Raw genomic sequence first — 27,927 nt, 5'->3', positions numbered from 1 at the left:
GAAAAAGGATTCTACAATAAATATCAATGACACATTGTTAACTGTCAATTGCATCATTCAGATATAAAAAAACAGTGAAAATGTCAAATCTTGAAAAAATTACTCCAAGCCTGGCCAATTTCATTACTTGTTAATGAAAATACCTAATGGCAGAAAGGAAAAAAAATATAAACCACTTATATATCATAGACAAATTCTTTACTGTATGGTGACTTTTACTGTTTTTTCATGAGTATATTACACACCTACCTTTTAGGGTTCATTAACAGGGAGAAAAATGCTGAGAGAACAAACTCAGTCAAAATGTCAAACTAACTTTGAAACAAAAGTTTACAAGTCAAGATCATTTTTCATTACAAGTTTTTTCTTTTTTTTATTATAGCTAAAATTTCAAAGGCAGGCCTGTAAGTCAAGGAACTAAAGAGGTCTGTCCTCATCTGAATTGACCTTCTTGTAAAAAATTAATTTTCACTCAGGAAAGTTAAAAAGATTACTAACTAAAGCATTATCTTAAAATTTCAACATAAAAATATATATTATTTGTAAACTTGATGAGCAAAATTCCTCCAAACAGAAATTATAAATACAACTGATTTTATAGCCAGTGTGTCTCCGGAACCTACCACCAAGCTGTGGGTGTTTACTAAACAGTCCGATCACAATCTGACTAATGTGCGGAAACAATGCCACGCCACCTGGCCAAACTTTCTGTTTCCTGGAACTACAGGTGAACCAAAGTAGGCAATCCCTGACTTCTCACACACAGCGCCTCTCAATCACCAAGGGAACGCTGCCATACATGAGCTATCAATGCGAGTCAATTCTAAAGGGGAGCTTGTAGATAAATATCAGGCTGGGTGCCTCTTACTTGGCAGTTGTGACTATGTTTCTTAGATAACGGGTGAATGTTGTTTCCTTGATGGCTTTTTAACAGTTCATCTTCAGCATCCTCTGGGACCATCTGATCCCCCCTTTTAACTAAGGTCATAATCCATCCAGACAGCACTTTCAGTACAACTTATTCTAGCAAACATTTGAGTAACTATTTGAAAACATAGGCTTGATAACACTACATTATGGAATCATGAAGGCATATAATTTTTTTTGTTTAAAAAAAAAAACGAATGAGAAAACCCTGAAATTAGGTGGGGGGTGGGTGGGGGTGGATTTCACTGAAACAACGTTAGGCAGGTCGACATTAACAATTAGTCATCAACCATAAAATATGATTGTTTGGACAAAACCACCACTGTTTACAAACTGATGGCTCTGGAAGCTAATTTAGAGCCTGCATCTGAAACCCAAATCAACACTGGTAGATGCATGCTTGTGAATGTTTATAAATACAGCGATGATGGAATCTGCTGAACCTATTGTCCAACAATAAACTACCACAAGGAACTCAATGAAATAAATAAATATAATCTGCTTTTTCTTATAAACTGTAAGTTAATTTTCAACGATATTTTTTTTCAAAAAACTTTTTCAACCACCTACACTAAATTAAGACAAAACATTTTGCAAATAAACTTACAATATATATACGGCCTAGGACTCCAAACATAACAAACGTGGAAGTTGAAACTTCAGCGTTCTGCTTGGGGACCACTATACATACTACAGGCCCAAACTCCCCTGTACCTTATGGTTATGGGGATTGGATGGCCGGAGTGGTCACTGGGCATAGTACGACTTTCCTCTTGACAACAAGTTTTCGAGAGACCCCGGTCCACAAAGACATCAAAGCAGTGCAACTGTCGTAAGTCAATGTCTGTCTGTCTGTCCATGTTAAAGTATTGGAGTTACGACCACCTTAGCGCTAAGATGGCTTTGTGGACATGGGGCCCTGGACCCCGTTCCACAACGCGATCTTAGCCCCACGACGGTCGCAAGTCAATGTAAAAGAATGGGAGTTACGATCGACTTAGCCCTAAGATCGCTTTGTGGAACGGGGCCCTGGTCCAGAATCGATGAGGTGAGGTGAAATGGGGTTTAACATCGCATCCAAGATTATTGCACTTATATAGCGACGTGCATGTACGTGTGTGTGTGGCTGCTTGTGCTAGTCCGGACTGATGCCGATATTTAGTGCTAGCTCACTGAGATACCATGCCGCAGTTTAACATGAATACCCCACTCAGACACAGTATACTGACTCCGAGCCGACCAGTCCTTGATTTAGCCCCTTAATGCCGAGCGCCAGACAGGGTAACAACAAGTACCATCTTTTAACGTCATTTGGTATGACTAGGCCGGGATCAAACCCCGGAACCTTCCCCTCCCCGGGCGGACGCTCTACCACTAGACCACAGAGGCGGTCCGAGAATCGATGACCTACAGGCTACCATGAAGTAGCTGGATCGTTGCAGACTTCATACCAAGCTCTGAATACATTTGTGCAAACGATCTAGATGCATGACTGTGCAGCATATCTTAATACTTCAGTCTCATACAAGTGTGTTTAATTTGCAAGTGATCAATCATGTCTTCAATTGACATCTGCAGAATCTCATCAAGTGTTAATGGTGGATGTAGCTTCCCGACAAGCATCTCCCAAGCATCCCCTGTTCATTGCCCATCTTACTCAACTCCTACAAAGCACATATTTAGACCTGTTCTACAAAATGAGTGGGTTAGTATTTTCTAATTTTAAGCAGTTTGTGTTCAAGTTGAAGGAATAGACTTTAATTTCCTTATAAGTTCTGTCAATGTGCATCAGATTTGTAGGTAATATAGTTCCAATGTTCCACATGCCTTGAAATTGTTTCTTTGTTTGTTTGTTGTTTTACACCACACTAAGCAATATTCCAGCTATATGACAGCGGCGATGAGCATCAATGATAAGATGACATACATCAACCAGGTAAGTGATCCTGACCACTCGCTCCTGTTAGTAGCCTCTTATGACAAGCATAGTCGTCTTTCCACAAGCATGGGTTACTGAAGACCTATCCTCACCCCAATACAGCCATTGTGACCATGCAATCCTCATGTGAGTGAGTGAATGAGTGTGTCAGTGTGTCAGTGAGTGAGTGAGTGAGTGACCGTGGTGTTGTTAAGCCACTCTTAGCAATATTCCAGCAATGTAACAGTGGGAATCGCCAGAAAATCGCTTTACACAAGGTACCCTTATGGGCAATCAAACCCAAGTCTTCAGCATGATGAGAGAACACATTAACCACTGGACTACCCAACCTCCCCAAGCAAGGTCTTATGATCATGATGACCTTGGAACCTTTTCTGTCCCCAATTCTAAAGTTATGCTTGGTGCTTCACGAAATTTAACTTGTACCTAGTTCAAGGGACTGAGACAGGAACCTGTTTAAAAGTCTGATGAAGAAATGAAGCAGACTAGGTCAAACTTAGTTTACAGTCAACCTTTTTCTAGCTTCTTGTTTTAATGCCTCAAACACTTAGCAGAAGAAAAGCTTTCTCAGAACCAAGTTAACTAAAGGGACATCCCCTGGTTACTTCCATCACAGAAAATGTGATATTCCTTGAGACCAAGAACTCGGATGAAAGAAGTCCCCACACAAGGGTTTCAAACTTCTTAAACCATGAATTATGTCTTGAAGGATGAGATTCTTCTAACAAAAGTGAAAAGCAAAAAAAGACAGTCTGCACAATCTCACAGATCCCCCGTAGAGAACCTAATCCAATCTCAAGACACACTAATTTCAAACCCCTCAATTTTTTTCCGAACAAGCACAACCATTTTTTTTTTAATCAAATAATTCCTTATGAACTGTTCTTTTTGCCAAAAAGCCAATGCTTCCAATTTATCAGGCAAAATGTTAGTACAAGCATTTCAACATCCACCAATATGTATTTCTGATTATATTGATAATCAGTACCATCAAAATCAGATACAGCTCAACCAACACACAACAAGCAAACTCCTTCATCAATATTCAGCCTCTCTAATTCAGACCGACTCTACAGATATACCGATTGCTTAGTCTACATCCGATCAACTTAAGATACAGTCCAACCAGCCCCGGAAGTCACCAATGTAACCTTCATCCTATTCTGCCCGAGTTGATCCTACAGCAGGATAATGATCAAACTGTCTGGAACGGGTTGAGTCGGAGGTATCTACAGGGAAACCAAAAGACCATTCTACCTTCAACACATCAGACGATCCATCATGCAGCCTCAAGATTGTATGACAGCACCACACGTCAAAGGGTGGAGGCAAGTATACTGAATGAAGTCTCTCTCACAAGAAAGCTCACATTCACTTAAACCAGAGTCATATGGGCGTAGCTTCCGTACCAATTGTGTGCCAGGAGAAGGCTAAATACCACCTATGTCGACCCCAAGGCAAAACTCAGGCGGTCGACATCCAGGGGCGTCACATTTATCCCCTGAGTATGTTGCTGATCTAGTGGGCGAAGAATGCACAAATGATGCTCGGAATTGATACATTCTTCAGTTGAATTTCCTTTCAAGATTTTGTGCTGAAATACATCAAATATGTCTCCATACCACTTTTCAATTTCTCAAGAAAGATTCATTCTTTGTTTACAAAAATACCATTGAAACTGGTATTAAATATTTTAGGCAATTTTACATTTTTCAAGAAATAATGTAAGAAAAGACCATTCACAAAAACATTTAGATTTAGGATCCGACTGAGAAATTATTGATTTATGCTACACGGGTGTGAAACAATCACTGTCTCTGCGTAAGTTTTTTAGTACATATGTCAATCAAGAGATAAAATAAAAAAATAGTTACCTTTCATAATGTAAATATAGGTTTTCTGTGGGTTTTTTTTGTGCAAATCAATATCTTAATGGCATTCATAGGTGGCCAAGATTAGGTCAACATTCGGAACACCCAAGAGCAGTTCATTTTAACTCTAGAGTTATATACAAACAGCCATTTACAGGTTTGAGCCTAAAATTTACATGATATTTAATTTTGAAATCTTAATGACTTTTTATTTATACAGACATTTACCAGAACTGATATTAATAAAACAATGTTTTGTATATAATCAAAAGACTAAATTTAGGTGCCGAGTCACCAAGTGAAACGATGAATCATCAAGATCTATAATTGTTCTCAATATAATGTGGTGAGGTGAAACGGGGCTTAAGTCGCGTTCAAGATTATTGCACTTATATAGCGATGTGCATGCGTTTTAGCCCCTTAATGACTAGCACCAGGCAGGGTAACAATAAATACCATCTTTTAACATATTTAGGTATGACACGACTCAGGATCAAACCTCTGACCTTCCGCTCTCAAGGCGGACACTCTATGACTCGATGACAGAGGTGGTCCCTCAATAAGAACAGTGAATGCTGGAGATCTATTGACACACTTCTCATGATACTATACTGTCTCAATGGTGAAGTAGCGATACAATATACAATTCTACCAATAAAAACTTGACACTTGTCATGTTAAAAATGAGTGAGTGAGTATGGTTTTACACCGCTTTTTTCACACATTGTGCCCATGTGGATCACGCAATGGTGTGCATTGACAATATATAACCATTAACACACTGCTATATACTCTTCCCCTTCAAACAGCACGTCATTTCTTAAGACCAAAATACGTTCATACATCATCTTTACCTTTTTGGGGAATGACCTCACAGTCAAGTGGTCACCACAGTAACAATCAATCAAGGGAGGTAACACAGTGACAACTAGCGGTGCATACCAGAAATATTATTCCTCTGAGATTAGTAGTACCAAGAACATTTCAATTTATTTGATTATTGATAAAATCGAAAGAAATACACTTATTTTCATAGTTTCTACCCTTTCTCAAAATACTGACCCACTGACATCAGATCGCAATCCATATCTTTGAACGTCTGTGCCACGGTTAACCAGTCTATCAGTAATACTGTACATTGTTATTCATTACATTGACTTATTGCTGACGATGAACATATGCATGAAATACTTACCTCAAATACAAACTGCTCAACCAAGGATATGTCTCGCTCATCAAGAAGGGCATACTTTGTCTGAAACATAAAAACATCCACATAAAAAACATGCAAAACCACAAACTTTTCATCATCATCATCATCATCATCATCATCATCATCATCAGTAGCAGCAGCAGCCACAGGTCATACCGCTACAGAAACTGATGCAGTACAATTCATACAGAGCTGTAGTATTTCAGGAACAGATAGTTCCACGGTGTAGAGGGCCAAAACTTGTAACATCCCTGACCCAATGATTTCAGTCTGGTTGCAGGGATTTAAAGCACAGGTTTGTTATCGGAACGGAGAGATCTTGAGGGTGTATATTTCTCCTAGAGTTCTGAGAAATACACAGGTGTTGTATCCTTTTAGCACTTGTACGTGAGAGAGAGAAAATTGTACTCTATTCCCACCTTATGATATCATCAGCACAGCATTGGTACTTTGAGAGAGTTGTAGTTCTATTCTGGCACATCAAGTTTTGTTGAAAGAAGGGTCAAACTGACAAAGCTTCATCACTTGGAGCTTGGTGCTGACAAACCAAGGTTACTAATCAGTGTCCTTGGATCTGAACCCAACCCATAAAAGTCCACTTTCCACCCTTGACAAACTAGGATGGAATTTCTGGGCTCGATCGTAGCGCCACCTGTTGCTATTACAAGTTATGACCCTTCTGAGTCCCTCCTATTGACCAATCAGATTCCACCTCTCATATCACTTGCATTTGCTTCAAACAAAATGGCAGCGCCCAGTCAGGACAAACTGTCTGGTAATCAAGATCTATATTGTTATAAAACATGTATTACTTTGCGAAGTGCATCAAATCACTTGAACACCTTGATAACAAACATGAACAGATTTGAAAACTATCTGATGACGCTAAGTTGACGGTACACATGTTTTGCAAATCCTGCGTTTGACTAAATCTGCATGGGAGTTTACCACCATATATGGACTATGGACTATGGACTATGTATAGCCTGGCTTGTCCAGCCAAAATAGAACTTCATAATACCAGCCTAGTTCGGCAATGGTGGAAACTGGACTTCAATGGTCAGTTAACTCCCTTGCCTTTGGAAGATGGTCCTTGTCAGAACGGTTCCACTTATATATACAAATACACTATAGAAGTATTCCAGTGCCCAGACCAGTATTTCAACATCACTTATCCATCAAGCTACAGACTTGCTTTTATTTCCTTGATTCCCAGCAGAGTTAATCAGTGTTGTCTAATTCAAGGCAGTGCATCGAGGTCTTTTCAAGTATGTGTGAATGGTGGTACTTTTACCTAATCAAGATGCAGAATTCTTGGCATCCTATGTAAATACAAAAAGAGAGTTACAGGTGGCAGCTGTGGGTTATGTTTGATATGAAGTAATAAGTTTGTTTTTTCAAAGTGCAATGTTCTTACCATCTTCCCAAGGCAGGGGAGATAACTGACTATAAAATTCCGATTTCCACCCTTGCCAAACTAGGCTGGAATTCCTGAGCTATATTTTGTTTGGTCAGTAAGTGAGTGTGTTGGGTTTATCGCCGCTTTTAACAGTATTCCAGTTATATCGCGGCATGTCAGCTTAATGTGGGAGGAAAGCCCAAGTGATGCAGGTCTCAGATGTTTACCACTTCGGTGAAACCCATGAGCACGGGTATGGTGTTGACAAACCTAGAAACATAATTAGTGCGAACCGGGATTCAAAGCCACAATCATAGGTTTCTGGCGTGCCCAAGGGACACAACTCTGCACAGTGAATCGCAGCGCCTTAGATGATTGGGCCACCTGTGCACCCCTGGTCAGTAAGAAGGACTTAGAAGGGGTGGGTCGCGAGGGTGGAAACTGGACTTCTATTGCCAGTTAACTCCCTTGCCTCGGGAAAATGATTGCTTACAGGTACCAGATGTGTTGATTATGGTTCAACATATTTTTATTTCAAAGGAAATCTGGCTCGGTCAACCAGCATGTGTTGATTATTACTTACTATAATCAGACCTTGCATCTATGTACGTGTATATAGTGAAGTATCAATTATTGAAATCATTCTTTATTGCAAGGTCAGGGACTTCTAAATATTTTACACTAAAAAACATTATTAAATTAATTGAATAGAATATGATAAAAAGGAGCCCCTAGACTTGCCTGGGCTGTATTGGATATATTTGTTTCAGGGTCTGCATAACAGACTAGAACAATGGTTACACCACTAATAATTAACACACAATACTGAATACAACATTTTGTTTGTTTATCATGGTTTGTCAAGTCTAACAAAGTAAACACCAGGTAAAAATAACTATTTTCCCAACTGAAACAATATTATTCAAATAGAAAAACATGGCAAAAAACACTTTAAGCAAATCCCTCGACTTTCAAGTTAAATTAAACTGGAGCCAAGCATATCTATCGACCAACAACCATTCACCATTGACCAGTCAGCGTGACTGGAGAATTGAACTGTCCCAGTGGCTGATCATAGGAAGTGAGATATTTATATTTATGAGAGAAAACCAAGTCAATCCTACCAAAACATTCCAAATGAATTTCCTGAAGCAGGACTGAAGCCGTACAGCGTAATCGATCACGCTTTACATCTTGGCGTCACGTCTCTCAGTGACGGAGTCCTGATGGAGTTTTATATCAGATTTTATTACAATATAAGCATTCTCGACATGGCTATCAACCCAAGGCATAATTCGTGGTCAACTGCCCACCAGTGTGTCAAGTCCGACCTCGCATGATGAATCACTCTCGTTTACGGCAGAACGCAAGGCTAATTGTGTTCATTGTTCTTGACAAGCGGTAATTACAATTTCACTCGCTGTATGCCAAAGAGGACGGTTCAAGACAGACAGGTTTCCTGTGTGTGGCCAAATTACTGCTGTTAGCGATGATGTACAAAATCAAACTTGGCACAAAGTGGTAGAAAATCCCAACAGTTTATGGTCAATTTTCAAAGTTACCTTAGAGCAGCTTAATGATAAAAAGAGATAAATCAATCAACATTTACAAACATAGTCTGATTTCATTCATGAGTTGAACTTTTTCAAATTTACACATTACTGACGACTGTTTACATTATCAGATGTACCCTCAAATACTCTCCCTTCATGTTATCATCACCATCTTTCCCTCGACCCCATCTTTACCGGCTCTCATGGACATCTTCTCCAACATCACTTCATACCCTTGTCTTACCCTTCATCCCCCATTGTCATTGTCTCTCATGCGCATCCCCCTCCCCCTCCCCACCTTCCCCCATCAGCCCAGTCCTCCCCTTGTCTCATCACCCCCTCCCCATCTCCCCCCATCAGCCCAGTCCTCCCCTTGTCTCCCCTCCCCCCCACCTTCCCCCATCAGCCCAGTCCTCCCCTTGTCTCACCAGTCCTCCCCTCGTCTCACCAGTCCTCTCCTTGTCTCACCAGTCCTCCCCTTGTCTCACTAGTCACCCCTCATCCCCATGTCCCTCATCCACATCCTCCCACCCCCCAACCTTAACATCCCCCTCCCCCCACCCTTTCATCACCCTTCATCCCCCATCTTCACAGTGTGACTCCATGTGACTTCCCCCATCAGCCCACTCGCCCTTGTCTCCCTCCCCTTCGACACCTTCCCCCATCAGCCCACTCGCCCTTGTCTCCCTCCCCTTCGACACCTTCCCCCATCAGCCCACTCGCCCTTGTCTCCCATCCCCTTCGACACCTTCCCCCATCAGCCCACTCGCCCTTGTCTCCCCTCCCCTTCGACACCTTCCCCTATCAGCCCACTCGCCCTTGTCTCCCCTCCCCTTCGACACCTTCCCCCATCAGCCCACTCGCCCTTGTCTGCCCCTCGAGCCCTTAGACACCTTCCCCCATCAGCCCACTCGCCCTTGTCTCCCCTCCCCTTCGACACCTTCCCCCATCAGCCCACTCGCCCTTGTCTCCCCCTCGAGCCCTTAGACACCTTCCCCCATCAGCCCACTCGCCCTTGTCTCCCCTCCCCTTCGACACCTTCCCCCATCAGCCCACTCGCCCTTGTCTCCCCCTCGAGCCCTTAGACACCTTCCCCCATCAGCCCACTCGCCCTTGTCTCCCCTCCCCTTCAACACCTTCCCCCATCAGCCCACTCGCCCTTGTCTCCCCCTCGAGCCCTTAGACACCTTCCCCCATCAGCCCACTCGCCCTTGTCTCCCCTCCCCTTCGACACCTTCCCCCATCAGCCCACTCGCCCTTGTCTCCCCCTCGAGCCCTTAGACACCTTCCCCCATCAGCCCACTCGCCCTTGTCTCCCCTCCCCTTCGACACCTTCCCCCATCAGCCCACTCGCCCTTGTCTCCCCCTCGAGCCCTTAGACACCTTCCCCCATCAGCCCACTCGCCCTTGTCTCCCCTCCCCTTCAACACCTTCCCCCATCAGCCCACTCGCCCTTGTCTGCCCCTCGAGCCCTTAGACACCTTCCCCCATCAGCCCACTCGCCCTTGTCTCCCCTCCCCATCGACACCTTCCCCCATCAGCCCACTCGCCCTTGTCTCCCCCTCGAGCCCTTAGACACCTTCCCCCATCAGCCCACTCGCCCTTGTCTCCCCTCCCCTTCGACACCTTCCCCCATCAGCCCACTCGCCCTTGTCTCCCCCTCGAGCCCTTAGACACCTTCCCCCATCAGCCCACTCGCCCTTGTCTCCCCTCCCCTTCAACACCTTCCCACATCAGCCCACTCGCCCTTGTCTGCCCCTCGAGCCCTTAGACACCTTCCCCCATCAGCCCACTCGCCCTTGTCTCCCCTCCCCTTCGACACCTTCCCCCATCAGCCCACTCGCCCTTGTCTCCCCCTCGAGCCCTTAGACACCTTCCCCCATCAGCCCACTCGCCCTTGTCTCCCCTCCCCTTCGACACCTTCCCCCATCAGCCCACTCGCCCTTGTCTCCCCCTCGAGCCCTTAGACACCTTCCCCCATCAGCCCACTCGCCCTTGTCTCCCCTCCCCTTCAACACCTTCCCCCATCAGCCCACTCGCCCTTGTCTGCCCCTCGAGCCCTTAGACACCTTCCCCCATCAGCCCACTCGCCCTTGTCTCCCCTCCCCTTCGACACCTTCCCCCATCAGCCCACTCGCCCTTGTCTCCCCCTCGAGCCCTTAGACACCTTCCCCCATCAGCCCACTCGCCCTTGTCTCCCCTCCCCTTCGACACCTTCCCCCATCAGCCCACTCGCCCTTGTCTCCCCCTCGAGCCCTTAGACACCTTCCCCCATCAGCCCACTCGCCCTTGTCTCCCCTCCCCTTCAACACCTTCCCACATCAGCCCACTCGCCCTTGTCTGCCCCTCGAGCCCTTAGACACCTTCCCCCATCAGCCCACTCGCCCTTGTCTCCCCCTCGAGCCCTTAGACACCTTCCCCCATCAGCCCACTCGCCCTTGTCTCCCCTCCCCTTCGACACCTTCCCCCATCAGCCCACTCGCCCTTGTCTCCCCCTCGAGCCCTTAGACACCTTCCCCCATCAGCCCACTCGCCCTTGTCTCCCCCTCGAGCCCTTAGACACCTTCCCCCATCAGCCCACTCGCCCTTGTCTCCCCCTCGAGCCCTTAGACACCTTCCCCCATCAGCCCACTCGCCCTTGTCTCCCCCTCCCCTTCTACACCTTCCCCCATCAGCCCACTCGCCCTTGTCTCCCTTCCCCTTCTACACCTTCCCCCATCAGCCCACTCGCCCTTGTCTCCCCCTCCCCTTCTACACCTTCCCCCATCAGCCCACTCGCCCTTGTCTCCCCTCCCCTTCAACACCTTCCCCTATCAGCCCACTCGCCCTTGTCTGCCCCTCGAGCCCTTAGACACCTTCCCCCATCAGCCCACTCGCCCTTGTCTCCCTTCCCCTTCTACACCTTCCCCCATCAGCCCACTCGCCCTTGTCTCCCCTCCCCTTCAACACCTTCCCCTATCAGCCCACTCGCCCTTGTCTGCCCTCCCCTTCGACACCTTCCCCCATCAGCCCACTCGCCCTTGTCTCCCCCTCGAGCCCTTAGACACCTTCCCCCATCAGCCCACTCGCCCTTGTCTCCCCTCCCCTTCAACACCTTCCCCTATCAGCCCACTCGCCCTTGTCTGCCCCTCGAGCCCTTAGACACCTTCCCCCATCAGCCCACTCGCCCTTGTCTCCCCTCCCCTTCGACACCTTCCCCCATCAGCCCACTCGCCCTTGTCTCCCCCTCCCCTCCCCCTCGACACCTTCCCCCATCAGCCCACTCGCCCTTGTCTCCCCTCCCCTTCGACACCTTCCCCCATCAGCCCACTTGCCCTTGTCTCCCCCTCCCCTTCAACACCTTCCCCCATCAGCCCTCTCCCCCCACTCGCCCTTGTCTCACCACCTACCCCTCATTCTCGATGTATCCCTCATCTCCATCCTCCCCGCCCCCAAAATCCATAGTTGCCCCTTTTATTCTCTGATATAGATGAAGATATATAAATATTCTTTCTAAGATCAACTTCACTGTTTCTGTCCGCCATAAAATCCTCCAGTTAGGATTCTTGTCTCTCTAAATTGACAGCCTACATTTGTAACCTATATGATAAACTAAAATTAGAAAGTAATTAACTTTATTTGACCCCACAAAGGTCATTCTTGTGATAATAACCACGCTGGACCTTTCAGGAGGCATATATTTGGGGGCCTGGTATTTGAAACATCTCTCCATGGCTGACTCCAGCTGAATTTGTGGCAGAAATATATTGATCCTGTTGCACTGCATGCTGGGAAGTTACAAATGTTATCAGTGCGTGTTCACAATGTGCCTCAAGATGTGACTACAGAATCATAATTTTTTCCACCACACAGAAATAATGTATTCCAAAACCATACCTCAATATATCACACTTAATCGATGGAATTATCTTATCAGAAAATATATCACCTCCGAGTTTCCTCCGACGAAAATATTAAAGACAATTTTAAGGAGCCAGTACGTCAACGGTTCTGTGTGTTTTTAAATTATGCATGAAATAATTTCTGAAGGTGAGGTCACACCTTTAGTTCATGCACGATTCAATTCTTAAACCAAAATGTTAGAGCTCCACACAGCAAAGCCAACAACCCTAGAGCTGTGCAGAATAACTGGCTTCGGTCGTGAGGTAGCTCACAAGTTTCACCTGCAGATGAGGTACAAAAAAAACTAATTGCCAGCTTGATTGGACTAGAAGCCAGTGTTTATCAAAGTCTCGCTAACAAAATCAATTCTTTGGTCGAATCACAGAGCGGAACACTCTCCTACCCAGAGTTCATTGCTGCCCGTATAGTACCTCTGCCACTTATCAAATCTTAACATGGTCCATTCAAGATATTGTATATGTTTTTCACCTGTATTTGACGAGTCCATACATTTCGATAAACATATGTCATGAATGTTAAACTTTCATTGAGAAAACATCCTGCTGTCATCGAAGCCCTACAGAGAGTAGCGTCAAGGTCACTTTGATGCAAAAAACAATATTTAAAGTGCACCGTAAGGCTTGCAGTGGGCCCATCTGCTTATATTTCATAATAGGTATGTTTGGTTACAAACAAGAGAAAAGTCAGATCATGTGATGATGATGATGATGATGATGATGATGATGACGACGATGATGACAATGTTGACTATGGCAATGATGATGACAATGATGATGGTGATATAAATAACAGAAAAACTTTCTTAATCAGTTAGAGTAGATCTACACCATGTCCTTGAAATATTAATTCTCAAAACAGATACATGAGCACACATGACTCTGAAATGAAGGAAATCGGTTGTCTTTTGAAGTTCATACAGTAGATGTTGCTGTTTTTTAATTAAAATGTGTACTTGTCGCAATGCAAACGTAATTAAGGATTACATGATATTAATTTATTTGTTCAAAATAGGTTTCTGTATTAGGTAAAACACAAATAATTAAATGTAGCCACAGCGAAACAACATACAGTGTGTGAATCATAATGATTCATAATTGTGGTCATCTGGAGTAGATTGTTTTCACAACACTGAACATATTAATAAACAACAACAAAAAAAACTAACAAAAAAATAATAATAATAAAAACTATTTGATCTTGTTTATGTTTTTATCCATATGGTGTATTCTCTTTTCTTTCCATTCTCAATGAATCTCTGCCCTAAACAATTCATTGAAATATTTCAGATTTCCTAACAAGTTAACACCAGCTTCACTCCAACATGTCCAAAGTCAAATAGCACTATCAACACCAACAGTCATTGTCCTCAAACAAAGATCAAAAAGTTAATAATCTCCCCAAACAAGTGATAATTTTAAGTCCTTTGCCATCACACCCATCAGACTTAATCCCCTTTGCAGCGGCTACTGGACAATGGTCAGTGCAGTTGACCCTTGACCTCACCATCTGCTGACCGATAGTATCTTTTGTCAGGGGTTGGTAACACCTGTCCGTTTTTTGCGTACCTGAGATAACGAGTTGCGATAAAGGGCCAGGTACGTACCACCTGTCTGCCTTATACAATGTTGATAGTGGCCATCTGGATTATATCACTTTATTCATTGTAAATACCTTCGACAAATGTTGAATAAAATACAATGCAGAACACTGGTGCCAGACACTTCCATAAAATGGCATGGAAAACATCAGACCATGCTTGCTTTGTTTCAAGCGGAAGACACAAATAATATAGACTGTATGTTGAATGACGCAAAATCACAAAAGAAGGGGACCTTTTGTCCGCAACATTTTGCCAAGGACTCGGAAGAAATGGTTGGCCTATATCAGAGATATGTTTGGATGTGTATAACGAGCAGCCAAACCCGAATCTGGGAAACCCAGAAGAATGGAACCGGGAACCTTCAAACAAGAAATACCCTTTAGATTCTAACAAGGATGCCATTGCTTACATAATGCACCTGAACATTGAGGTTCCCTGTTTACCATGTACCGTAAATCCTTGAATAAACACCCAGGTATATTTATGTTGGAAGGCCCTGTGGACAGTTGATATACTGATGCCTACATATAATGCAGGCGTTTATTATAAGGTGGAGGGTCCTTGGGCCTGGCGTTTATTCCTGGCAGGCGTTTATTCCAGATTTACAGAAGGTACTCAGTATCCCACGTTTGGGGTAAAAGGGGAATAATAAATTCTGTATTTGATTTTCAGTTCCGCCCACCTTACTACCAAACACATCGTCAAAATTCACACTAGGCCAAAGGGATGAAACGATACACCGGGTAATGTATCATTGTGAGTTTTATGCAACGATACATACATGATACGTTGTTTTCTGCAACGATACATACATGATATGTTGTTTTCTGCAACGATACAAATCGATAGCATTGTTAAAATAAATTCCTTACTACTCGTTTAATGACCCCACTGTTATTTTGTTAGTCAAATGTTGTAAAATGTGTTGATAATTTTCAGGCTGTCAGAATATTGCTGGAATCTTGCTGACTGTGGCTGACACGCTCCGATGATCAACTGATGAAGCACAAGCATCAACAAGTGATGACCACATGCAAAATGTATATTTCAGAGCAAAACGTATCAGTGCCATATGTGATGCAAGGCCCATAATGGTTGACATTCACATTGCATCAAATATCCAGAATTCTTGTTCCATGAAAGCCCTGTCTGTGACTGGTGTGTTTGTTTGTTTGTTTGTTGTTTAACGCTATCATGAGCATCGATCCACACAAAACGGACACAATGACCAGGGACTTATAGATCTAGACTCGCTCAGATGCTGATAATCGGCCCCATGTCTCCAGCAAATGTCAGTAAAAATTCCCATATTGAAATACAAAAATTCCCAATTACCGGTACTGTTAATATTCAACTAATAACTAATTTTTTGGCCAGTGTTTTGTTGATAACAGGACCAATAAATTGTAAGATGTTTTAATGCTTCTATACATTATAGCATTGAATACAATCTCCAAATACATTATTAAAATATATCTCTCAATTTAAGGAAGTAAGAACTTAAAATTCCCCATTTTCAACAAAATAACTATTTTTTCCCAATTTAATGGAGGGGCACTTAGTTTAAAATCCTGGATAAATCCATTGATGTCTTGCAATTAACCAAGTCACGAAGCCTGACCACCCGATCCATTTAGCCGAAACTTTAACAAGCACAGATTGCTGGGGCTTTCTATTCTGGCCCAGAATCGCCACGGCTCCTGTGCAGGTCAGAGTGAGTTTGGCTTCACACTGCTTTCCTTATTTCAATAATATCACACAACATGTTAAGTTATGGCTCTGAAAAGGTCTAGAAGTTTAATCCAGTACCAGCGTATCCTAGCAACAAAGGGGTGCAACTCTGCACAGGAAATTGTGACCATTTTCCCTCCACCTCTCATGTCCCAAAAAATATTTGTATACATTAATCCTTCTTGTTTCTTAAAACAAATAATCACAGACTTTAAAATATTAGAAGGCAACAAACACTGAGCTTAAAATATTAATTGTACATGAAAAGTGATATCTTTGTGTACAACTACCCAAGGTTTACCATCCCGACATATAAGTATTCTTTTGAATATTAACTAATGATAAAAATTAAAAAACAGGTTGTTTAGACATTTTAAAGCTGTGCATAAACAAGATGCCTTGGCAGAAGTAAATTCAATCTGTTACACTTGAAATCATGAGTGTACTGCCAAGCAAAAGACACTTCAAAGACAAAAACCTATATAGTTTAATTGCTCCTAAGAACGAATATAAACATTACCTTGATAAATTCATTCTGATAAAAGCACATCCATATGTAAACAGTAAGAAGCTTAAACTGGAAAGTATTTTCATGGGGAAAATATCTTCTTAAATGATATATACTGCTCATACTTTGATAGGAATCATCAGATGCTTCATGGAAAGATCCCTATCAGACGTGGAGCAGTATATGTTTAATTCTGTTCATCATGGTAAAAAAACTAACTATATGAGACATGTTATCAGAGAAATTAGAGGCCAAAATAGCTCTAATCACAAACCAATTACACCTTAAATTGACAATTACCACTTATCACAAGTTCTCCTTATAAACTCAGGCCAAACAACATACCTTTGCTACAGTAGGGAGCTTAAACACATTGACATTTCTACACGTTTCATTCTCAATCATTTCATCGTGCAACTTATCAAGTAAACAAATTTTGATAAATTTAATAATAAAACAGCCATACTTTTTTGCATTCCACAGCAGTCGCCAAGAAAATTATTTGTGTCCATTCTCAATTTGTAATGCAAACAGATGTAATATTTTGGTTTCTGTATTTCACAAAATATATAAAAATAACTGCGCTCAGACATCTGACCACTGGATTTTCCACCAGTCATATCAGCTTCACATTAACACAAGACACATTTTCTGTTCGTCATCACAAAAGAATCTAATGCTGTTGTGACCTCTCAGAAAGACGTTATCAAATACCAAACAGAGGTGTGAAGGCAACAGCTTGGCAAAGTACAGCCACATTTACAAACACAGCTCTCGCAAACCACCATTAGGCCATTCAGACATTAATCTACATCATGCTTCCTCAACCTTTGAAACCAATGTACAATACTTTCACACTGAAACTGGCCTCTATCACATGACCACTGTTACAAGCTTGAAAATTATCTAGATATACACAGATCTTTTGAGCCAAAATTCAAGCACTTTTACATATCTAAAAGGAGAGTTCAGTTCTAGCAAAATGACACTCCCAGCAAGACTGATTCAACCTGTTCAAAACACTATTTTGGTCGCTAAAAATTCTTGCTTTAGGTGGCACGTAGTTCTGAGTACAAATCAGATGAAGTTAAGCAATGTTAGTGACGGAGTCCTCGGATGGTAGAGCACGCTCAGCAGCTTGGCTCCTGAGAGTTTCTAGGGCTTCGGTCCTGCCCCACACTGAAGCACATGTACCACATGTGGTGTCTCCCTAGGCAAGTGACTATTGTTCCAAGTAGGACTCTGTTCATCCAGCAATGAATGGTGCCCAGTAGGCTGAGATGCAAATGTGTCTGTTAACCTTCTGGCGCCTGACAGGCAGCTTTGGTTGTATACTCCCCAGGGAGCTGAGAATGAGAATGCACACTCATCCAATGACTTGGGTGATAATAATGCAGCACTTTTAGCACACATGGCATATGGAGTTACAAGCGGGCCATCATCATCATCATCATCATCATCATCATCATCATCATCATCATTCATCTAACAGTTTTAAGTTCACAATATGCTAATTACAATGACAACACTTTCACTTTAATGGTCCAACCTGTTTACAGCACAGACTTAGAAGTATTACCACTTAAAACAGACAAATTATTCCAGAGACTAGCTCATATAGAATATAGAATATTTCATAAACACACAATTAGTAGGTAGGGATTTGTCTGACAGCATCTGCTCAATAAAGCTCAATCAGTAAATTGTAAAATCAGAAAAAAATGACCCTAGATAAATCAATCTATTGAATTTCTTATATCTGTAAATTCTTTATCAGTTCGAATTGTGACATCGTGATTAGTGTCTCTGCAACAACACTCCATCATATTGTCTCCTCCTTACCTCTGTGGGTAGAGAACAAACACATAAACAGGGTTTTGTATAATATTCGTTTCACACAGCAACCTCATGTTAGTCGTATCTCATTATGTCTAAAATGTATTGTGAAAATGAACACAATCAGAACTTGGTTTTATCTATGCAGGTATTAGCGGAACAAAGGCAGGTCACATGACCTGCTCAGACTGGCGCTTGCAGCTGGTGCACTGGGTGGTAATAGACCTTGTTATCACACTCGACAGCTGGTCCCCGGGGGGGGGTTCAGGATGACATATGTCCATTTCACTTGTTAATAGCAGATGGAATGTATACAATGTATCATCTTTAATAAAATAATGCTAAAACCCTTAAAAAAATATGTAAAAAATAAATAAATGAAATGAAAATAATTTTAAATAAATTAAAATAATAATCCAAATAACACGCAACCACACAAACTCCGTTAGTTCCCGACCCGTGAAGATCCAGGGTAGAATAGGTCTTCAGCAATCCATGCTTGCCGTAAAAGTCGACTAACGGGATTGGGTTATCAGGCTCGCTGACTTGGTTGATGCATGCCATGGATCCCAATTGCGTGGATAGATGCTCATGATATCAATCACTGGATTGTCTGGTCCAGACTCGATTATTTACAGACCGCTGTCATATAGCTGGAATATTGCTGATTGCGGCGTTAAACAACCAACCAACCAACAAACCAACCAACCAGCCAACCAACCATCCCTTAGTTCCCCCACCTATAGCACAGCATTCTTCAAACTTCCTATTTTCCCCAAAATTAAATAAGCAGCCCTAAAGTCCCCCAGGTTGCCCTTTCTATTCGGACATACCCTCCTCGGTAAAACCACTAAATGGCCTGGCCGGCCCGTGTGCGAAATACGCATGATGTCGGAAAGCGCACATAAAAGTAGAAACTATATCAAAAAGTTTATGTTTGTTACTTTCTCATAAAAAATCCCAATGAGCATTGTTTATCAATACTCAGAACATACTTATCACAAACATTTATTTCAAATATTCCTTCTTAATATCATGATAAATGTGTCTAAGATAATAACAGACAGTTAAAGTAGCTTAACAAGGTAAAGAAATCTTACATATTTCCTTTAAAACTGTCAACCTTCTCAACCTCTAGTTAGATCCATGAGGTGTAGTTTTTTAAACGAGTATTTATCAGTACTTTTACTGTCTCATGAAAATTCTCTTTACAGCCATGAAGCATACAATAGCAGATTTGTACATTGACAGTGTGGGTTTATTTGCAATTGACATGCAATATACGAGTTTACCGTCAGTCTGGTCACATATTTCCTATGCTAAGGGCCTGCAACTGATTAGATAGACACAGCAACCAATAGCACTTTTATCACTGATAGACTGTACAGGCCTAACCAATGTCACCACATGACCAGATATAAAGGGTAGGGTGGTTGTAAGAGATGTTTAAATAATGCATTCATGTTTACCACTCTAAGATATTTATCAAACCATTTACTCTTGTTTGTTATAGCCATCGGCTGATACTAAACCAAACTAATATTAAAATTTCTCAAAGCTGAGATTTATTTAAATGGTGTGGTCTGTTTGAACAGACTTGAAATGTTGTTCATAAATACCACAGCCTAATATTTATATACAGCTTCGTAATATTGCTTTTAAATATTCAGTCTGGTTGAATTCATATTTACTGTTTTCAACAAACACTCAATAAACTTTTTAAGTGGAGGAATACACCTTTTCAGTTCATTGTTGAAATGGAATTTCAAAACTAAAAAAATGTTTTCATGCCATGAGAATAACAGTGAACTGTAACCAAGTTTTGAACACCAAAACAGCAAAGAAAGTAATTAATTTAAGTCACTTGTCCACGCACTGATTGACAGGCCTAATGATAAGGCCAAATAAAATAAATTTTGTTTCTCTGTCATAATTTTCAGATCAAATTTTATTTTAATCAAAATCATCCAACCTCCACTAAACATACCAAAATGCTCTCTAAGGCTTCAAAACTTTGCAGTTTCCTTTGCAAATTCAATGGCATTCGACCAGATGGTTGCCATGAAGGGTTATACCAAAAAGTGCAACTTAAGAATGGAAAAAATATTTAAAAAGTGGAACCAGAACCAAAATTAGCATGCAAATTTGTTTTTTTTAAATTTAGAGTTTGTTGATGATGAGAAAAAGATATGGTTTTTTTAAATATGAGAACAAAAGCTTTGCAAAATTGCAATTTTGACTTTACAGTTTAGTACGGTTATAACGAACTCAAAGGGACTACTAATTTTAGTTTGTTATAACCGTAGTTCGTTATAAGCATATATACAATATAACAACAGCATATAGTCGGGACCCAAAATGTCAGTTCGTTATATCCGTCAGTTCGTTATAAGCGTGTTCGTTATAACCGTAGTTTACTGTATATGTGTTGACTGTAAACATTTTGTGCCATTCCAAGGTTTTGATTGTCACAAAACACAAAATATGACAATTGTTGAGTACATGATTTGAAATTTCCTAGGCCCAGACTTTTACTGTTTGAGTGTTTTGTTTGAACATTTGCAAGGAGAGATTGTGTATTCACATGACCTACAGAAATCTTAAAATGCACCATTTCAAAAATTAAAAAAAGAATGGCTGCTTGGTACTATATGCTTGTTGAACGTTTGTGGTGGTTCTTAGACTTTCACACGCATCACTTATAACGCAGGTACATGAATATCAGTCATGATCAGCGTACAGCAAAACCCAGTTTACTACATCACGTGGGTTTCCGATATAAAACGAAATAAAAACAAAACAACAGAATTTGGTATTAAATGATGCCTTAACAGACTTGATGATTTGTAGCAATAAATATGTATTGACTAGAACTTTCAACTAGCCACCTTCATGGAAATGTTACTAGCCCAATTTAAAAGTCACTTGCATTTGGCTAGCGGGCAGGCAGCTATTTCGAACACTGCTCATCATCACCACCAGATCAACCATGCGTGCAAGTCAACATGCAAATTATGCACATATTAGCGGCTAAAATCAATAGGACCGACCTTCCTAATTACGGACTTGACATGTCACCACTACCAACAGGCAGAGACAGCTCGAACTGCAGCTCGCAGACTGAAACATTTCACTGGTGTAACGTTCAACAATACGATGCATATCGGCTTATTGATACATAAAATTTCACAGTGTTTTTCACATCTGCATATATGATCTACAAACAAATATTGATCGGCATTTTGTGTTTATTGATTAAGTCCAAAATTCAATCAAGTATAAGATGCTGTTTGGAAACATATAACATTAATTAAAAATACCATATTCGCCATTTAAAGCACCCCTTCATGAACTCTATGCCATACTTCTTTTGTATTTTACAGAATTTTTACAGAAGTGTAGAAGGTGAATATAATTACTTAGATATATTATCAAAATAATTTAGTGCCATGGATGTTGAAATCAGTCTGTTCTCTCGTGCTTGAAATTGAACATCAAATTTCACTTCTGATTTTGATATGCCCCTTTGACAGTTTTTTAGCCACAGTGCACTTATTACAGTAAATAGGGCATAAAAAAAATCAACTCTTTTTTCGCTTGGTTGAAATTGTAGCAAGATATTATATATGAAGTGATTTAATTTCTTTCTGAAATAATGCATGTGGAGGTATACTGTATCATTAAATTACTGTGATGTGAATCGTAGCATGACACGACATATTGATTCAAACTGTGGTGTCTCTTGAAGCCATTGCACCGAAGCAGTGTTATCTCCATGTTGCTGGGACACAATGGTATATCCAGGCCCTGTCATGTGTTTATCAATGTTTATAGCTACATGAGATAAGGTTACTTTGAGATAAGCCATTGCTTTGAAACTGAATGTACTGTGGCATAGATATACACAGTGTTTATTTATTTTATTGAACTGAACAATTTTACCCCTTACCTCAAACAAAATGCGTTACAAAACACTTACTGCTGAACATGACACAAAACAGAATACATATTATCAAGGATTGAAACACAAACCAATAAATTCTGGTGATTATTCAGAAATGACAAAGCCATCTTGAGGTTTGCTTGAATCGGATATTGTATTTGATATAAGAAAACAAATTGTAAAATATGTCATTCATTACCCTGCCCTGTGGAGATATATCAGGCAACAAAAAAGGGAAATCCAAACATTATAAAGGTGACACATTGCAAACACAGCCAAGAACCAGTCTAGTGAAGTAGCTGTTAAATTGGATAGCTTTGTAAAGACAAACAAAACTATGAAAGTTCAGTGCACACATAAAACACATGCATAGAGAATATGCAAAGAAATGTAGGTGATGGGCAAAAAACAAACCTGATCTTAAGAGCATCAAGTTGGTCAAGCAGACTACGCAGACTAATGCCAATTTTATAATGCTAGCCCACTGAGATACATGTCACAGTTTAACATGAATACCCCACTCAGACACAGTATACAGAGTCCGAGCTGACCAGTCCTTGTTTTAGCCCCCTAATGCCAAGTGCAAGACAAATTTGGTGTGCAAAAGGTGGGGGCTGGACCTCCTCCATCCCCTCTGGATCCCCCCATGTACCACTAGACTACGGAGGCGGTCAGATAAATTTTAAATGCAACAAGAACTGAAAACGTTAGTGAGCAGATATACAGAAGTTATAAGCAGCTTTGAAGCCATGTTACAAGGAATGGCTAAACAATTTCCACAAACTTAAGCCTTTTGCAAAGTAAGCAACCCCCTCATCTATTTTGCTCTCAAAAAACATTTTGCATATATATGTAAATACACCCAAGAAGCTGTAATACAAGAGATACCAGTGGAAATTGGCTAGATACATGGCAGCCCTTTGTGGAATTGTATCCAGATCTTTGACTGCTATTACCACTAGGCTTCCCCACTACCCTTCAAGTTTTGTGGGGGCACAGGTGGCCCAGTCGTTTAAGGCAATGCACTTTGCTGTGCAGAGTTGTGTCCCTTGGGAACCTATGACTGTCGGTATGAATCCCGGTCCGCCTAGATTATGTTTCTAGGTTTGTCAGCACCATAACCCATGCTCATGAGTTTCACCGAAGTGGAAAACATCTAACACCTGCATCACTTCGGGCTTTCCTCACAAACTGAGCTGATATATCTGGTATAATGTTCAAAGCAGCATTGAACATGTTTAACCTAACTCGATCACTCCAAGCTTTGTGAATAATACACAAAATGATTTTTGAAGGGAAACCCGGAAGGGACAAATTATAGTGAGTGAATATGGTTTTACACTGCTTTTAGCAATATTCCAGCAATATCATGACAGGGAACACCAGAAATGGGCTTCACAAAATGTACCCATGTCGGGAATCGAACCCGGGTCTTCGGCGTGACGAGCGAATGGTTTAACCACTAGGCTACCCGACCGACCCCGAACAAATTATATCAAATCATCAAAGTATGTCAACATTTTACACATCTTAAATCATGAGTATGATCATAATAATTCTACTTCCTTTCCAATCAACATTCGAAAAAACAACATTTTCTATCAATAGTCAAACTAAAATATTTAGTTGCCATGGCAACAAATATTTTGAGCATAAAGTATATTAATCAAAAGGTATTCGGAAAAAAAATTCTCATCTTCGAGCTGGAAGGAAAACTCAAACATTTGTCAACATATCCAAACACATCACCTGTACTTACAGGGTATGGAATCATCTTGGTTATTTCTTGAGTAATAAGCTGCTATTTAATTTTCAACCTACATGTAACATTTCAAAAGACAGAAGGTTAATTATCCAAATTCCCTCCCTGCTACAATCAATTTGCAAACTTTCAATTTCCAAGTCCACTACTGCTACATCTACAGAACTCAAAATTTAATTAAAACCCAAAAGGTTTTCTTGCCTGTCGACTGTGACATGCACGACTGTAAGCGGATCCCTACAGAAATCACTTACAAGCCAACTTGAATCAGTGCCAGGGCATTTATTTTGTTAAGTAAGGTAATGAAACGGCATCCAATTGATGGCTACATGGTACGGACTGCAGATGTTCCGTGATATATAACCCATATCAACCTCTCCAGAGAAATAAGCAAAACTCTACAAATAGCAAACTTCGGCAAATGTTTAAAGGAGCACTCTTTGCGTGGTAAACTCATTCTAAGATAGCGCAGCCAAACACTGCCCACCTGTCGTTCAATGTACCTGTCGGAGTTGTAACTAAGAGATGGAAAGTGGAAAAGATCATATCACTCTGATTTGGGCATTGATAACTTGCCGAACATGCCTAGTCGTGTCTGTTCATGGGTGTGGTTGCTGAAAGTCTGCGAATAATTTGATCCGTGTCTGTTTTATGTGTTTCTCTGTGTGGAATAGTGTCTTTGAACCGGCATGTATGTTTGTCAACCTGCATGTCTGTTTGGTGGAATCTGTTGGTGAATCTGTGACCCGAGTGTCTATTTTGTAGGGCCTGTTGGTGAATCTGTGACTTGTGTGTCTGTTTGGTGGAATCTGTTGGTGAATCTGTGACCTGTGTGTCTGTTTTGTAGGGCCTGTTGGTGAATCTGTGATTTGTGTGTCTCTTTGGTGGAATCTGTTGGTGAATCTGTGACCTGTGTGTCTGTTTTGTAGGGCCTGTTGGTGAATCTGTGATTTGTGTGTCTGTTTGGTGGAATCTGTTGGTGAATCTGTGACCTGTGTGTCTGTTTTGTAGGGCCTGTTGGTGAATCTGTGATTTGTGTGTCTCTTTGGTGGAATCTGTTGGTGAATCTGTGACCCGTGTGTCTGTTTTGTAGGGCCTGTTGGTGAATCTGATGTGTGTGTCTGTTTGGTAGGGTCTGTAAGCATGGTAAGTGCACCTATGATCTGTGTGTCTGTAAGCATGGTAAATGCACCTATGATCTGGGTGTCTGTTTGGTAGGGTCTGTAGGTTAATCTGTGAGTCTGTTTCAGTGTTTGAAGCATGTGAGTCAAGGGGCTCTACATTGCCATAAACTTAATGTCAAGATCTAGAGTATCTCAATTCAAAACCCACAGGAAAAGACCCCGCTTAATTCTTAACACTGATAATTCCATGAATCTGCAAATATGTCTGTCTGTAAATCTGCTGGACTGAAAATCTGCAAATATGTCTGTCTGTAAATCTGCAAATATGACTGTCTGTGAATCTGCAAATATGTCTGTCTGTGAATCTGCAAATATACCTGTCTGTAAGTGTGAATCTGAAAATATGTCTGTCTGTGAATCTGCAAACATAGCAAATATGTCTGTCTGTGAATCTGCAAGTATACCTGTCTGTGAGTGTAAATCTGCAAATATGTCTGTCTGTGAATCTGCAAATATACCTGTCTGTGAGTGTGAATAAGCAAATATGTCTGTCTGTGAATCTGCATACATAGCAAATATGTCAGTCTGTGAATCTGCAAATATAGCTGTGAATATGCAAATATGTCTGTGAATCTGCAAATATGTCTGTGAATCTTCAAAAATGTCTGTGAATCTTCAAATATGTCTGTCTGTGAATCTGCACATGCAGCAGGGACACTGATGCACATCTGTCCACAAATATACATCTCTATATATAAATCAGCAAGATTACAAAGCCTGGAGTTATTTGCAGTCAATGTCTTAGGAGAGTGTGTTTGCATCAATCAATTAACCCATCAAATATGGCTACAATATTCCTCCTTCACAATAACAATATCTAAACTCAATACTCTTATTCTTTCAGCCACCTTTAACCAACAAAAAAAACACATTCATCTCTAAGGGTACCGTCAACCTCTGACACCTCTCTCTTGTACAGCAAAGGTCATCTTACCTGGCATAGCTATTGCTCAATGAGCAACAATAACAGCTGCCTCAGGTTAAGCTAGAGGCTCATGTTATCTCCCTATATTTATGGCTAAACTTCAGCTGCCACACCCAAAATGGTTGAGGCAGCACAGAAAACCTACCTTAACATACAATCTTCAAGGTAGCACTACAGAATCAAATCACTATACAGTAATAAACTGAACGATTCAACGATGTCACTGTGAGCTACTTCAGCTCTACAGGATGGCAACATGTGGCCTACTTGACTTCCATTAATCTTAATGACTTTACATCATTACAATGAAGCCCTGGCTTGAGCCACTGAGTGCAGAAAATCAGAAATGGAGTGTCTGAAATTTGATTGTATTTCTATCAGGAAATAAATAATATATCATTTTTAATTGCAACCTAAAATTTAATTAGTTTTAATGAGATATATACTGCATACTTTTTTGCTTCCTAGAGCATTTGCATCCACAATTACTTTTAAGCATTCTTTAGGACAATATTTTGCAGCTATTGTACTTTAGTGTACAAATTTTATATAAAAAAACTCTGTCAATCATTCTGGTCTTCGGATGAAAAAAGTAGTTTTAGAATAATTCTTTGAACCATATTTCAGTCAACTGACTGATTTTCTTGTGTAAGAAAGACCAAGGTGACACAGCTATATACCAGCACACGATGCTGATGAAAAGACCTCAAATGCTCCAGGGACAGTTTGCACAAAGCAATCTTAGTTCTAAGATGATCATAACTCCCATACTTTAACATAGGCTTACAATAGTTGTAGTGCTGAGATCGCTTTGTGCAAGTGGGCCCAGGCTGACCATCCTGGTCATAACCAGAGTCGACATTGGATTTTTGAACCCAGAATGAATTGATTAGGGCACATAAAATACAGTAAAGTTCACTTGTAAAGAAATTAAAATAAAGTTAAGAGCACTTGCAATAAAACATAATATCATAAAGTGCACTTGTAAATAATATATGGCTGTTCAAATCAATACCCAAGCTTAAATAATAACCCTTCATGGGTTTTTTCAACACCTGGTAAATCAACAATGCAAGAAGCACTCCCATCCGCTCACCGGTTTCACTGGGCCAAAGCCTGAGGCAAGAACCTGATCCCTGAAGCTGACTCGCTTCCACACCAGCATCATAGAACAAACACACAATACAGCTTCAATATCTACTAGCCCTGCAGAAACCTTTAACATTAGACTAGATAACGAGGTACGCTGGCTAGTCTCATATGTGATATCTGTCATAATGCACCTGTCCTATAATGAAATCTCTTGTAACTGAAAAGAATTTCTTTTTTATTTTATACTGACCCTAGACTGTCTCACAGTCCCTGAACCATATTATTTTCCTTCAGCCCAGCCCTGTGATGCTGTAGCCCTGAATGAAGCAAGTCAAGATTGTCCTCCTGTCTCACTGGCTCCTTTTAATATTTAAAGGGAGTTTTTTATTTCTATCAAAAAAAATTAAAAATTCAGAGACTAAGCATTAGTCTATACTAACTCTTACAATCTTATTGGATTTTGGACCAAATAAATGATAATCGTTACTTTAACCCTTTAGAATTGACTAAAAAGTACTATTAATATTTGTTGTCTACTAAA

At 41.0% G+C, this 27,927-nt stretch overlaps 1 protein-coding gene across 1 annotated transcript in view; it reads right to left on the bottom strand.

Moving 5' to 3' along the window:
- The window catches only part of LOC139472983 (zinc finger MYND domain-containing protein 19-like), a 45,983-nt gene that overhangs the window by 12,705 nt on the left and 5,351 nt on the right, over positions 1–27,927 (bottom strand). The window contains exon 2 of the mRNA XM_071255480.1: positions 5,933–5,992. Coding sequence (XP_071111581.1) covers positions 5,933–5,992 — 60 coding nt within the window. The remainder of the gene's footprint in view (positions 1–5,932; positions 5,993–27,927) is intronic.

Source organism: Haliotis cracherodii, unplaced genomic scaffold (genome assembly GCF_022045235.1).
Source record: "Haliotis cracherodii isolate W230 unplaced genomic scaffold, xgHalCrac1.p SCAF_26, whole genome shotgun sequence".
Classification (NCBI taxonomy): domain Eukaryota; kingdom Metazoa; phylum Mollusca; class Gastropoda; order Lepetellida; family Haliotidae; genus Haliotis; species Haliotis cracherodii.
Note: the sequence above shows the minus strand (reverse complement) of the source record. Positions and strands in the feature narration are given on the sequence as shown.